Source organism: Hyperoodon ampullatus (assembly GCF_949752795.1).
Source record: "Hyperoodon ampullatus genome assembly, chromosome: 8".
In the NCBI taxonomy this organism is placed as follows: Eukaryota; Metazoa; Chordata; class Mammalia; order Artiodactyla; family Ziphiidae; genus Hyperoodon; species Hyperoodon ampullatus.
The window spans coordinates 11,455,647-11,471,458 of record NC_136921.1 but is presented as its reverse complement, the minus strand read 5'-3'; the positions used below and the strand labels follow the sequence as shown (position 1 = coordinate 11,471,458).

The following is a 15,812-nucleotide window of genomic DNA, read 5'->3' as shown; positions in this document are numbered from 1 at the left end:
ATCGAATTTTTCCTATTTTTAGCCATTGAGTTTCATATCATGCTTAAAATGTGGATCACAGACACTAAGATATATTTTCTATTATCAGAAAATATAATATAATATAAAATATTTATATTTTATTTTAAATATTAAAATGTGTAATCAACCTAGAATATATTTTTGGACACTGTGTGGATTCATTCCAATTTTATGAATATTCCCCAAATCCAACTTATTACATTGTTATTTATTAAATAATAATCCATTCTTTCCCCTCTAATTGGAAATATTACCTTCACTTTATTTAAAATTTCCATAGATAGGTGATTCTATTATGTTGATTTAATTTTGTATCAGAGCCACACTTTATTGTTTTCAGTTTGCTATAATATTTGGTAAATTTTCAAATTCCCAAGAAGAAAATTATTATAATTACTTTAACTCCACAGATTAATTTGATGTCTTCACAATATTGAGTTTTCTCATCCAGAAATGTGTCTTTCCACTTACCATAATTTTCTCCTTCATTGAATAGTGCATCTAGGTCTTACACATTTCTTGCTAATTTTATATTTAAGTGCTCAATGTAATTATAAATGTGATCCTTCCTTTACTTGCATCTTCCCTTGTTAATGTATCTATTTCTTATCTACTTCCAGTCTTAGCTTTTTGTATTCTATTTATCTTTTCAGCCCCCTTAAATCCTTTCTAGAATGTATGGCATATAAAATAAAAAAATATTTTAACAATGTTATAATATCCATATTTTGCTAAAAAGCTTAATGTGGCACAAGAAGCCGATTTTCACTCTTAGGAAATAAGACCAGTATTTGCAGTGGTTGGCTCTCCATCAAGCCTTCCCCCTCTTTTTTTTTGATGTTTGCTTCTCAGACTAGAGCTTGGTTTCAAGTCTTTGATGTAAATGAATTACTTTTTGGGGAAAAAACAAAACTATGCCATACTAGCCTCTCAACTACAGTTGTTTGCTTGCTGTGCCATGGCATTCTAGCAGTTTTTTGAGTCATTAAAAGCATTTAGAATGCTTTTTCTGTCTTAAAATGTTACACTTGATTACACAATGCCTGGTTCTGAGGAAGATCCTCCTAGGAGTATAAAGAAACATGTTTTCTTCTCTCAAGTATGTTACAATCTCACTGGAGAGAGAAGGCATAAATGCAATTTAAGCAGTACAAGGTGACCGTGACACACAAGAATATGTCAAAAGGTAGCATTTGATTAATAGCTAAATAATGAGCACTGTTCAGTAAGACTTTATATGTATGCCAGGTGCTTTATATACAAGTTATTTAATCTTAACCAACAAGCTGAAGGTATTATCTACAGATGAGAAAACTGAGATATAAAGAGATTACTAGTATCATGAAATGAGTGAGGGGTTGGGCCGGAACTCCAACTTGGATCTGTTTGATGCCAAGCATAATACCTGCCTTTTCAACTCTGCATATTCTGTCTCAATGTTTCAATGCTTTTGAAAAGTAAATACAGTGTTTTGACAGAGTTTCCTGTTCTCTCTTGATCCGAAATGCTGCTGGAATCATATCTGTTACATCAAATTATAGTCTGTTGCAGTGATTCTCAAAGTGTAAGGGGACTCTTGGGGCCCTCAAATCCTTTCACTGGGGGCCTCGATGTCAAATCTCTTTTTGTAATAACACTAAGATATCATTTTCTTTTTTTCACAGTGTAGATATTTGCCCTAGTGGTGCAAAAGCAATGGAAGGTGAAACTGCTGGTGCCTGACTACAAATCAAGCAGTGGCACCAAACTCTAACAATGGCCATTGTATTCCTCACTGACACACTTGCAATAGGAAAAACAGACAAACAAACACCCAAAAGCCCTCAGTTTTACTTAAGAATGTCCTTGGTGAAGCAATAACACTTATTAACATAGTGAAATACTGACATGTGGGTACGTGTTTTCTGGGTGATGAAGTAGAAAGTTCTCCTGAGGTGCTTCTGCTGCAAAGTGATGTACGATCCTTATCTTGAGGAATGTGCTTGTGCATGTGTTTGAGCTGAAAGATGAACTAGCCATTTTTTCATGGAACATGTTTTTACGTGAAAGACAGAAATAAACATGGTTTTCAGACTTGTATATATGGCAGACATTTTCTTGTAAATGAACAAAGTGAGCCTGAAATTTTCAAGCAAAACTGTCAATATTTCTTGCCAGTGATAAAATTTGAGCTTTCAGAGCGAGAATTAGAACTTCAGGAAATTTGTATCTAACATCATAAGTTTAACAGGTTACCAACAGTAAGAGTTTTCTGATGATAGATATTGGTAGTGGTACTAACAAATGTGATTTTTCGGATATTGTATGATGAAATATGCCCACATTTAGAACTCAGTAAACTAACATTTTTCAAATATCTGACGCATGATGTTGTAAATCACACGTGGTAAAAGAAATTGAAAGTGTGAGATAGACCAATGGGTTTTAATGTAACCGGGTCTGAAGAGTTCGTTGATGTGGTTTCAGACTCGGAATTGCAACCAATCTTTATAAAACTACCATTTGTTGAGTTTTAAAGTAGTATCAAAGAAGAATATACAAATTTACACAAAACACTGATTAAAATATTCCTCAATTTTCCAACTACATATCTGTATATGACCCAGATTTTTTCTTATATTATATCTAAAACAACCTATAGCAACAGCTTAAATGCAGAAGCAGAGATGAGAATCCAGCCGTCTTTAGTTAAGCTAGATATTAAAGAGATCTGCAAAAGTGTAAAACAATGCTACTTTTCTTACATTTTTTGGGTGAGGGGAATAAATATAGTTATTTCGATAAAATATGCCATTTATATTAACATGCTATGAATTTATTATTGCTATTTTACAACAGTGTAATAAATATTTTAAATTTTTTTCAATTTTAATGTGGAAGGTATTAGAAAACCCAAAATTCCCAATAATTAAAAACGTGTAAATTGGTCCTGAGGCCAAAACATTTCAGTTCCACTGGTCCATATCCATAGAGGTGGTATGATAGAGGCTCTGTTCAAATTTTTTTCAGTCTATTATCTCTCTGTTGTTCAGCTTGAATATATTCTGTTGATTGGTCTTCAGGTTCACTGATTCTATGCTTTGTCATCTCTGCTCTACTATTGAGCCTATTCAGCATGTTTTTCATTTTGGTTACTGTATTTTTCATAATACCATAATTCCCATTTGATTTATTTCAATAACTTCTATTTATTTTCTGAGATTTTTCATTTATTTGTTTCAAGTGAATCTGTAAACGACTGCTGAAGCTTTTTTTTTTTTTTTTTTTTCTGGCCGTGCCGTGTGGCGTGTGGGATCTTAGTTCCCTGACCAGGGATTGAACCGGTGCCCGCTGCATTGGAAGTGTGAAGTCTTAACCACTGGAAAGCCAGGGAAGCCCCTGAAGCATTTTTATACATCCTTTAAAATCCTCGTCATTAGTTCCAGTATCTGATTCATCTCCATATTGGCCTTTATTGATTGTCTTTCTCTGGTTCTTATTGTGATGAGTGACTTTTTTTTTTTTTTTTTTTTTTTTGCGGTACGTGAGCCTCTCACTGTTGTGGCCTCTCCCATTGCAGAGCACAGGCTCCAGACGCACAGGCCCAGCGGCCATGGCTCACGGGCCCAGCCGCTCCGCGGCATGTGGGATCTTCCCAGACCGGGGCACGAACCCGTGTCCCCTGCATCGGCAGGCGGACTGTCAACCACTGCGCCACCAGGAAAGCCCTGAGTGACTTTTTATTGTATCCTGGAGACTCTTGATCCCACCTACATCTATTTTGGCATGCCGTCACCATGTTTAGGTTTAGCACATAGATTCTGGTCTGCTTTTGTGGGCTTTAATTACAGTGATACTTTAGTTTTCTGAGCCTTTGACATGTTATTCTGGTCTAATTTGTTTTTCTGGTGTAAGACTCCTGCTTTGCTTTGTCTTAGCAAGACTCCTGCTCAGTCTTCTCTGGTGCCACCTGCAGGGGCAGAAGGTATGTCCCCAGTGTGCCTGTTCTCACTGTGTGACCTTCTGGGGGTGGAGGACAAGCCCCTGGGCCTGGTTGTGCCACTGGTTGAAAGGCAGGGAGATGCTGCTTTGGTGCTTTGCTGTGGAATGGGGTCTGGGAGGTCCTGGGACTTTGCTTATGCTGCTGTAGGCAGATCAGATGGCCCCCTCAGACACCAGCTAAGGAGCAGGGGTTGTGAACGTCTGCGGCTTTGCTGCTCCAGCTGTTGTAGGCAGATGAGACTGCACTGGGGCCCAGCTTTGCAGTGGGGACTGGGACAGCCCGGGGCTTCCACTGGTGGGTGGGACTGCCTGCAGGGGCCCCTGTTGTGGAGTAGTTCAGGGCTCCTCATCAGTACTTTGTTTGACCTCTCTTTTCCTTGTCCGTTGGCCACAGAAAGCAAGCTTTTTTGTTGTTTTTGATGTTTTGTTATCTGTGCTTTTCAGTGTTTCCAGGCTGCAAGTCCTTCTGGCCCCCACTGTTGGGATACATGTGAAATGAAAAGAAAACCCAGGGAACTCACTATGTTGTCATTCCTCAAATCCTGAGGCCCCTATCCATCCACATTTTTCTATCCAACTTTCAATTATTTTAGCATTGCCTGCTGAATGATTTCAAGTGTATTTAGAGGACAGACCAAGGAAAAGTGGGTCTACACCATCTTGTTTTTTTTTTTTTTTTTTTTGCGGTACGCGGGCCTCTCACTGCTGTGGCCTCTCCCGTTGCGGAGCACAGGCCCCGGATGCGCAGGCCCAGCGGCCATGGCTCACGGGCCCAGCCGCTCGGCGGCATGTGGGATCCTCCCAGACCGGGGCACGAACCCATGTCCCCTGCATCGTCAGGCGGACTCTCATCCACTGCGCCACCAGGGAAGCCCCCACCATCTTGTTTTGAAATCGGACATCACTGCATATGTTTTATGTAGAAAAATTTCAAAAATGGAAAAACAAAAATGAAAAAATTATGTCAAAGTAGGTTAACTTTTGGAATAGGCTGTGATCGTAAGTGTTTTATAACTTAATATTTGTTTATTTCTTAGGAATTATGTTGGAATATGAACAAAGTGGACAACTAAAGACCAAATCCATAGATCTGCTCGATCTCCATACCAGGTAAGTTAGCTATATAATGCAATATGTATTTCATATCCAAAATTGTGATTGGGAGACCCTGACATAGGATGGTGTGTGGATGAGCTGCATAAGCTACAGACAATGCATTACTAATAAAATTGTTCCAGGGTATACTATTTCCTGTTTGTTTTGTTGAATTTTATTTGAATGTCTTGCTGAATGAGGAGGAAGTGGAAAAAGGATCATCAATCTTTCTTCTTCTTCTTCCCAAACCAACCTTATTTAAAAAGAAAAAAAAATAAACCTTTTAGTTTGGAAATCTGTTTTGATTCATAACGTTTGTTGGAAACCTTTCCAAGAGGCATTATTATCTTTTTAATTCTTATGAAAGTATAACTATTTTGACAACTGAGTTTTTCAAAGTCATCATTGTGATGATGTGATGTTTAGATTTATCATTATAAAGAAAAGTTAAAGTTACTAGTACAAATCTTTATTGAACCTGTTAAGAAGTAAAACATCTCTGATTCATTTCCATTCCAAATATTCACTCTTATTCTGAAAGACTGTGTTTCTTGAGAGCTGGGACCGTACCTCTGACAGTCCCAGGACTCAACCTATGGTAGGTAATAAATGTTAGTTGAATGGATGGTCTCCTAGCTCAGTGCCTTGCACAAAACTGGAGCTCAGCATATGTTTATTTATGAACAGGAGGAGGATGTTTATCAGGTTTCACATTTCTGGGAAGCAGATGCTGAAACAGAAGTAGGTGGGTACAAGGTTACTGGGAAGTGACACCTTGGACAGATCAGAGGATGAGGCACGTCTGGGCAGGAGGAGACATCAACCTTGATGATGATGCAGGTTTGACAAGAGTCTCTCCAGCCCGTGGGGGAACTCGGAACAAAGCTTGCGGGTTTGAGGACCCCCTCACAGGGCAGAAGCGGCCAGGCTCTTGCGTGGCCCCCTTGCCTAAGCCAGCGGCTGAGGGCTGTGGATAAGAGCAAGCCGTGGGCTCAGACACTAACATGGAAACTGAAGAAGCTGCAGCTGGAGGCCGTCAGCCAACTACCACCTCCTTCATGGCAGCTGGGCCCCGAGTCCTTTCTCGATACGCATTTGTGACATGTTTTGCAAAATGACCCTATTTTGGATGTTTTGTGGTATACAGACATTAATATTTGTCTTGATTAATATTATTCTGGACTAGCAAAATTTACCATAATTGCTGTAGATTATTTGAATACTGGGGAAAACTTGAATCTGTACTTTTCACACCAGTTCTCTTTCAGGGAAATAATGTTATAGCCCATAAGAAATCTAATAATAATAATAATAGTAATTCCTTGAATGTTTGTTTTTGGTTAGGTACTTTCTCTTTCCCTAAAAATATTGCAAATCTAACCTTTCTGAGCCTCAGTTTCTTCATCACTAAAATAGTTGTGAAAACGCGTTAAATTAGAGGGTTGTTATAGGATTAAACGACAGAACATATGTAAGGTGCAAAGTATAGTAGGAGTGGGCACATTTGGTATATGTTCATTTAAAAGAAAAAAGAAACAGGAAAAAATAAATAAAAAGAGCTCTTGTTCAGAAGCAGTATGCACTTGGCCTTCTCAGGTAAGCAAATGAGAATCTTTGTACACCTTCCTCAGGAGAAGTCTCAGTTAATGGAAAGGCATTGGAGAGAACCCAAGCAGCTTTCATCTGTGACACAGTGCTCTTCAGTGATTTCTGTGATTTTTTTTCCCCTAGAAATCTCTTGGTAAAAATGATGGTGTTGTTGACATTATATAAATCTTATGCTTCATAAAGCTATATAATCCTTTATGTAATAAATGTATATGCAATTTTTGACATAGACAAAAATAACTTTTTTGTTCTTGGTGAATTTCAGTACAGATGTCAATGCCTTAGTAGAAGAGATACAGAAAGCAGAACCTCTAATCACAGCTTCACGAGCAGACCAGGTCAAACTTTTAATACAGAGATTACAAAATAAACTCGGACAGTACAGCAACCACACATTCTATCTTTTCAAGGTAATGTCTATTTTAAAGATACTAAGTAGGACTTCAATGAATTAGTTGATGTTCTATTAATCTGAGGTAAAGTACAAATCATGTTTTCTCTTTCCCTCAGTTCCTCACACATTTTTGCTAGACTAAGTCTTAATAAATGTTCATTGAATGAATGAATGAAATTCAAAAATTTACTTCTTAACAGGTTCAATAAAGATTTGTACTAGTAACTTTAACTTTTCTTTATAATGATAAATCTAAAGGATAATCTAAGTTATTGAATAATTAAAAATTTTTTCCAGTTAGAGTAATATTAAGACATGTTTCATGGTGTATCAGTATTTCAAATTTTCTGCTTCCATGTGAACTAAACTATATTTTAGCAAATTACTTATTGATATGGATTGCATAATAATTTTAATTCAATGAAAATATGCTTATTTTCCTCTATTATTTTGGTGACTAAAAACAAATGTAGTCATTTATTCAAGAACAGCTTTTATTTTTTTCTTTATTATTTAACAAAATTTAATGATTTATTCTAGAATTGCTTTATATTACACTGATTTTATTTTTTATGACTTAAGTAGACTTATTATTAAATACTCAGCTTATTTTTGTCTGATGCAAAATATTCAGGCAATCTTCTGTATTCATCTGTTCCATTTACGAGAGGATGGTTATTCTTGTAGTAGTTCTTTGTCCAGCAGGTGTCACTATTTAACTTCAAATATGAGCTCTATAACGCATGACCTTGTAATTTATCCTCCAAAGGGAACATTTTTTGTAGTGAAAGAGGACACTATTAATAGTTACACTCTGGCAGTAGACATAACTGGGACCATCCCAGTCTAGCCAATCACTCTGTCTATAAACAGACGATCCAATTTAAGTATATTCATTCAATAAATATTACGCGTCCACTATGTGCTAGACAATGTAGGGATGGAAAGGTAAATAACACGACGTATCCTGACTCTGAAGGAGCTTAAGATTCAAAAAGTAATGATATATTGTAAATCTGTATTTGAAACATTTAGTTTATTTCCTATATACACTGTTTATGAATATATACAAAACCATGTGTAATATGTGAAAGAAAATATAAATTAGTGCTATTTGGTATTTTATAGCCATAATCTATCTAAAGGTAAATTGCTGGAAAACACAGATCCTGTTATGTTTCTGTAATTAGTTGTAACCACCAAATGTGTTATTGGTCTTAATAATAGAAGGTCCAATGTATTTTTCTCATTTGTTCAGATATTTGATATTGTCCATTTATTATGTATAATTAAGACACATTTGAGTGTCTTCATTGGTTTGCAGTTAAAATGAATGAACTGAAAAATTTTGTTTGAGTTTAAAGTAAGTGGTGTTTTCTTTCATTGAAGGTTCTCAGAGCACATATACTGCCATTGACTAACGTTGCAATTAATAAATCAGGCTCATGGTAAGGTTCTCTGTTTATTTAAAACAGTTTATTAGACTTTATTTTTTAGAGCAGTTTTAGGTTCACAGCAAAACTGAGCAGAAAGTACAGAGGTTTCCTATAAAGCATCTGCCTGGTACCCCTGCACACAGCTTCCCTCACCATCAGCGTCGCCCACCGAGACCTGCATCTGTTACAGTTGTAGCCGATATTGATAGCGACACATCATTATCACGAAAAGTTCATAGTTTACATTAGGGTTGACTCTTGGTTTTGTACATTCTAAAGGTTGGCAAACGTATAATGACCTATATCCACTGTTGTGAGATCACACAGAGCAGTTTCACTGCCCTAAAATCCTCTGTGCTCTGGTTCTTTATTTCCATGTGTAAGTCTGTGTCTATTTCTATTCTTTATTTCTAACTTTTAATAATCAAGGGATAAAAGTTTTAAAATAAAAGTATACATGTAAGGAATACAACATGATGATTTGATATACATATACATAGTGAAATGATAACTACAATCAAGTTAATTAACATCTCATCTCCATAGTTACCATCTTTTGTGTGTGTGATGAGGGCACGTGAAATCTATTCTCTCAGCATACTTCCGGCATTCAGTACAGTATTATTAACTGTAGTTATCATGCCTGTACATTAGATCTCTAGGCTTATTCATTCTATGTAACTGCAACTTTGTACCCTTTGACCAATGTCTTCCCATTTCTCCTCCCCAGTCCCTGGTAACTACTGTTCTGCTCTCTGCTTCTGTGACTTCAACTTTGTTGTTGTTGTTTAGATTGCACATATAAGTGAGATCATATGGTATTTGTCCTTCTGTGTCTGGCTTATTTCACTTAGCATCATGTCCTTCAGGTTCATCCATGTGGTAGCATATGGCAAGAATGTCCTTCTTTCTCATGGCCGAATAATATTTCATTGTAAACATATATACGCACCACATTTTCTTCACCTATTCATCCTTTGACAGATATTCAGGTTATTTCCATATCTCGGCTATAGTGAACAATGCTGCAGTGAACATAGGAGTGCAGGTATTGCTACGAGATCCTGATTTTGTTTCCTTTGGATATATACCCAGAAATGAGATTGCTGGATCATATGGTAGTCCTATTTTGAATTTTTTTGGTAACCACCATACTCTGTTCCATAACGACCATACCAATTTACATTCCCCAAGAAGCTAGGAGACAAATGCCTAGAAGAGAACCACAGATATACTGCCTTGTCAGTCTTCCTGTTTAATTGGGTGTAGATCAGAATTAGTTTCACCTTTTATCATAACCACTTGACATTAAGACTGGTTTTTCAATTTTGTGCATTTCTTTCTGTGCTTGGGAAATATTTTTCCTAATGGAGTATTTAAGGAATAACTAAGATACTCTTAATTTAAGCTATTAGAGGTCAATATATTGATACTAACAATTCCTATAGTAGAATAGGCACATTAAAAGATTGTTAAATATTAAACAAATATTTATTGAACGCTTAGTGTGTCAGTCATGTTCCAGGACCTAGGGATGATGGTGGTAAACCAGTCGGGTAGAAGAACTAGCATGTATGAAAGAAACAATACAGTTCTTCAGAGACTAGTGGGAAGGGGAATGTGGATGATCAGGGTGTGCTTTTGGGAGAAGTTGAGGTCCCAGGTGTAGCCAGGACTGCTGGCCTTGCAGACCACAAGCAAAGTTTGAATTTTCCTCTAAATCACTGGGAAGCCATCTGAGGAAGGTTAAACAAAATAAATCCAATTTTGGTGAGGGAAATAGATTTGTAAGGGACATGTGTGAGTCAAGCCCTATTAGAAGGTGGTTTTATTTGTCTGGGCAAGAGATGGAGACAATGGAACCAGTGAGAAGTGACCATACTAGGGATGTATTCTGAGACTGGGCTAATAGAATTTACTGATAGATTGTGTGTGGGGTGTGAGGGAAAGAGAGGAATCAAAGGTGATGCTAAGACTTTATGGTCTGACCAACGGGAAGAATGATGTTATTTGTTGAGATATATTAGAGTTTCAGAAAATGTTACTGATTATTAACGTTATTTAATGATATAACTATTTACATTGTAAGAACGATTATTGGAAGGATTACTCTTTATTTTATTTAGTGACTCCTTTTGGGGTTTAGGATAAAATTGGAAAGTTTCCAGATCAAAGGTTAGATATTGTTCCCAATTTGTTCTGCCTTCACAACTTCCATTGTAAAAAGCAAGGTAAATGGGGTTATAATTTTGCAGGCAAAAACAATGAGGTCTTTATTAACACATTGCTAGTTTCACCTTGTGATGTATTTATATTGCTTGTGTCAGCTTTATCACAGGAAGCTATGATCGGACATGCAAAATCTGGGACACTGCCTCTGGAGAGGAACTTCACACCCTCGAGGGTCACAGGAATGTGGTTTATGCCATAGCATTCAACAATCCTTATGGGTAAAAAGACATTCACTTGTTCACTTATTCCTTATTAATCCATTCATTCTTTTATTCATGTCTCCCTCTATCTATTGGGGAAGGAAAAGAGGAAGGCAAAGAACTAAAAGTTATTGAGTGCCTGACATGTGCTTTGAAAACCTTTTAAATACCTTCTTCAGTGCTTAAAGGAGCTTTGGGATAAGTATTACTAATTTCATATAACATATATAAAGTTCAAATACCCTTCCCAGGTTCACACAGTTGTAAAGAGGTGAGCAAGAGTTCAAGCTTTTGCAGGGTTGTCTCTCTGCCCTTGGGAGTTCTCTGACAGGAAGTTCCTGCTGATGTTTATAGCACTGGGCTGAACATATAAACTAATACTATTCAAAAATTAGAACTCTATTTTGTTATAGAGTTCACTGAAATAGATATGATTGCTTGTTATTTTATTTTATTTAAAAAAATTATTCTATATTGGAGTATAGTTGATTTACTGGATAGGTTATTATTTTAAAAGTGAAATAAACTTCTGAGTAGATAGAGATCCATGTATTAATATCTCTTCTCTTAATTCAGTATATCAAATACTGTGGTTGAATTTGTTTTCAAATTCCATATCTATTCTTTTTAAATCTTAGTGACAAAATTGCCACTGGGTCCTTTGATAAGACTTGTAAACTATGGGGTGTAGAAACTGGAAACTGTTACCATACCTTCAGGGGTCATACAGCAGAAATAGTGAGTATATTTATTTTATTATATTTTTATGTTGTCATTCTTTTTGTTTTTGTTTTGTTTTACTTTCCTCTTTTTTCCAGTAGAACTTATTTTTTAGAGCGGTTTTAGGTTGACAGGAAAATTGAGTAAAAAGTACAAAGATTTCTCACCTTTCCCCTCCGCAGCATGCTCCATTATCAGCATCCCCATCAGGGTGGTACATATATTACAATTGATGAACTTACACTGGCACATCACATCATTGTTATTTCTTTTTAGAATTCCATTGTAAAAGTAGTGGCTATACCTTTATAATTAAGTTTAAAGCCTATCTGATATTTTCAGTTTCTATATATCATGTATGGAATGTATGGTATTGATATAATTTATAAACTACTCTAGTCTTAATATCTTGCCGATGCTGTAAAAGACCCATATCCTGCTTTGACTAAGTAGACAAATAATGGGATAAGTATATGAGTACAATATCCAACCTGACTTTTTCTTTTTCACTGACTTGTCTTTAGAGGACTGACTTGACGAGGGTTGAAGAAGTTCTTAAAATAGCTTTTAAAATAAGTTTTTTATATCATGTAAGATATCTAAGGTGATTGTTTTCTGGATATAATTAGAACTCAAATTTGCATAAATAGTTTGATACTCTAAATGGCTTTCACTATTGGGAAGCCCTTGTCTTTGGCCAATTCTGTGTTACATCTTATTACAATTAGGGAGATAATTGGCACCCTATGGAGCAAGTGATAGCTTTTAAAAATAAACAGTCTAGTTATTTTAGGAATAAAAATTTATTTATATTCATCCTTCAAATTCATTGTATGTTCATCCAACAAGAGCTCATGCTATGTTCAAGGTACTTTGCTAAACACTGGGGATACTGCAGTTAGAAATTTTAACTGACCCTTTAACTGACCCTGAAGCACTGTCCTAAGCCCTTTACATATATTAGCTTAGTTGTCCCTCATAACAACTGTAAGGGGTAGATATTTCCCCACTTTACAGTTAAGGATGCTGAGGCTTAGAGAGCTTAAGTAATTTGTCCAGGGTCATAAGAAAGAAAGAATCTTCATTCTCATAGTGTGGCCATGTTTTCATACTCCCTTGGAATTTTGAAAAGGTTTCTTTATTTATAGTTCCTAGGAAGACATTTTGTATTTTTTGTAATCAACAACATCAATCCAATGAATATTTACTAAGTATTGACTGTGTGAAGCCCTGGCCTATGTGTGTGGGGTACCAAACAGAATCAGATGTAGTTCTTGGTCCCCCAGGGATTTTGCAGTTTTGTAGAGGGAGTAGAGGTGTCCATGGATAAGTTTAAAGATGTGTTGTAGGTGGGCCAGAAGTTGGCGGAGAGTTCAGTGAGGGCGCAGAGGGAGTGGCCAAGCCTACATGGCCAGGACTGGTATTCAGGAAAGACTCTGCAGAGAGGTGGCAGGTGTGTTCCAGGCAGAGGGAGCTGCAGCAGCAAATGCCCAGAGGAGGTGTGTAATCGTGGTTTGTGCTTAGAACTCAAGTGGCTCTGAGTGTCCAGAGCAGCGCTTCCCAGCCTTGCCTGCACAGAAGGTGCTCATACGGAGATGCACACACTGGGAAGAGCTCTGGGTGGCAGTAGAAACCACCGAACAATTGAAATTTCCCAAAGGGAAAGGTAGACTGTAGGGAGAAAACTGGTGGAATCTTGGGAAGATGGAGAAGAGAAAAATTTAAAAGATACAATAAAAGAGACAAGAGGTTAGAGAAGAAAAGCAGAGCACTATCAAAGCAGTCAAGAAGGAAGAAAATATCGAGAACCTCAGGAATGTTAAGTGAGATGACCAAGACCAGCCAAGCCTCTCAACTGGACATTGATGTAGAGTGGTTCCAGTAGAGTTGAAGAGTGGAAGATGGGCAGTGAGTGATGGGAGACTATTTTTCCAAGGAATTTGGTTGTAAAGGGAAATAAAGGTAGTTAAAAAATAGATATGTAGAGTCAAGGGAGGATTTGTTTTCATGTGGGAAGAGCTCAAGCATACTTATAGGCCACTGGAAAGGATCTAGCTCCTTCTAGAGGGAAGGAAAAGTTGGTGGGCTCATTTCTCCTAGGTGTACAGGGAACATAGTGTCTTAAAATGGCAAAGTGATCCCTCTGAATCTGAGACTAGAGGAAAGGAAAGTGAGGGCCAGGGGAGGAAGTTCTCAACTGATAGGTAAGTTTTTTCAGGGAAGTATTAGTAGGCCAAGTTACCTGCTGAGGAGGAATGAGTATGGGAGTGGAGGCAAAAATGGGGAATGGGAGAATATATTGAATCCGAGGCATGTTAGACAAAATAGGGAAAGCTACTGAGGCCACAGCTGAGGACAGAAGACATGAATGAGCATCACTAGTATCTGCTATACTGTTTTCTTCAACTGCCTTGGTCGAGGGTAGGGCAGGCAAACGAGTGGATAAAATCCCAGATTGAGACAAGTTTTTAGGAGTTATATGAAGGGTGCAGGTGAAAAGATAGGGACTAGGAGTTTTGGGGATGCTGGCAGGAGTGATGCTTCCACGTGTCATTTGAATGGGGGATAATGGACCAGGAGAAAAGAGAGGGGTTTACATGAAATGGAAGGTATCCTATGGGAAGGTTGGAGGGGAGGCTTGGTAAGGAAGAGAGAAAGTGGAAGTATTGGGAAACTGTAACTAGAGACTGGTGTATTGGTAGTGAATCTTCTAGAGAAGGTGACATCAAGGTAAGGGTGTTGCCATGGGAGTGATTATGAAAAGGAGTCCAGGATCGTGGGTCTGGGGGTATTGGATGGATGGCTCACACAAAGGCCACCTGGGACTCGGAACTGAGAATGTGAGCCAATAGCCAAAGTCCTAGGCAAGTGAGGGGGCGTGATTGATAGGATGATGAACACAGCAACAAGGAAAATGGGAGCCAGAGGGACTTCCCTGGTGGTCCAGCAGTTAAGACTCCACACTTCCACTGCAGGGGGCACAGGTTCGATCCCTGGTTGGGCCACTAAGGTCCCACATGCCCCGTGGCATGGCCGGAAAAAAAAAAAAGATGGAAGCCAGATAGCATGAATCTCAAAGGAGCTGGGCTTTGCTTTTGTTCTTGTTCTTCTATGGTCTGGAAGTGACTAAGGGGAGCCAGTGCCTCTCCAAGCCTGAGCTGGGTGATGTGGGAGAACAACAGCCTCTTCTCAAGAGGAGAATGCTTCAGGATCAACCTGCAGATAAACGGCTACTCGTATCTGGTATTTTGCTGCATATCTGTACAAAGAATTAGGCTGAATCTGCCAAGAGAGTCACATCTCCAAGCTTTTCTATATTAGAATTAACTATTTAAAACTTTATCTTTCTAAAATCTCTCTCATTTCATGTAATTCAGGTGTGTTTATCGTTTAATCCTCAAAGCACATTGGTGGCTACTGGAAGTATGGACACAACGGCCAAACTGTGGGACATTCAGAATGGAGAGGAAGTGTTCACTCTCGCAGTATGTTACTAATGTTAATAACATCAAGAGTTTTACATTTTCATTAGCTATTCCTTTGAGTAAGCCTTTTACTTGTGTTTTTTTTTAATAAATAAATTAATTCATTCATTTTTATTTTTGGCTGCGTTGGGTCCTCGTTGCTGCGCGTGGGCTTTCTCTAGTTGTGGCCAGCGGGGACTACTCTTCGTTATGGTCTGCGAGCTTCTCATTGCGGTGGCTTCTCTTGTTGCAGAGCACGGGCTCTAGGCGTGCGGGCTTCAGTAGTTGTGGCACGCGGGCTTCTGTAGTTGTGGCTCACGGGCTTAGTTGCTCTGTGGCATGTGGGATCTTCCCAGACCAGGGATCAAACCCGTGTCCCCTGCATTGGCAGGCGGATTCTTAACCACTGCACCACCAGGGAAGTCCGTTGTGTTTGTTTTTATTTGTATTTTTATTACAAAATGAACTCTAAGTTAAAAGACGTTTTTGAGCGATTGGTTTTCGGACTGTAGTAAAAGAGCGTTTCATCTGGTTTGATGACTATTCCCAAAGACTTAAATGGACATGCTAGGGAAGCCAGATGGGCTTTTTATTTTGACTAACTTCAGTCTGTAAGCCGCACCAAATATTGCTTAAAACCTATGGTCACCTACCTGGCTAA

At 38.0% G+C, this 15,812-nt stretch overlaps 1 protein-coding gene across 2 annotated transcripts in view; it reads left to right on the top strand.

Moving 5' to 3' along the window:
• The window catches only part of DAW1 (dynein assembly factor with WD repeats 1), a gene marked incomplete at both ends in the record, with an annotated part of 37,034 nt that overhangs the window by 5,173 nt on the left and 16,049 nt on the right, over window positions 1-15,812 (top strand). The window contains 6 exons of one of the 2 annotated variants that reach the window (XM_079709753.1): window positions 5,040-5,112; window positions 6,971-7,115; window positions 8,489-8,547; window positions 10,863-10,985; window positions 11,606-11,705; window positions 15,065-15,172. In XM_079709753.1, the coding sequence (XP_079565879.1) occupies window positions 5,040-5,112; window positions 6,971-7,115; window positions 8,489-8,547; window positions 10,863-10,985; window positions 11,606-11,705; window positions 15,065-15,172 (608 nt within the window). The remainder of the gene's footprint in view (window positions 1-5,039; window positions 5,113-6,970; window positions 7,116-8,488; window positions 8,548-10,862; window positions 10,986-11,605; window positions 11,706-15,064; window positions 15,173-15,812) is intronic. The other variant, XM_079709752.1, reaches the window with a different exon arrangement.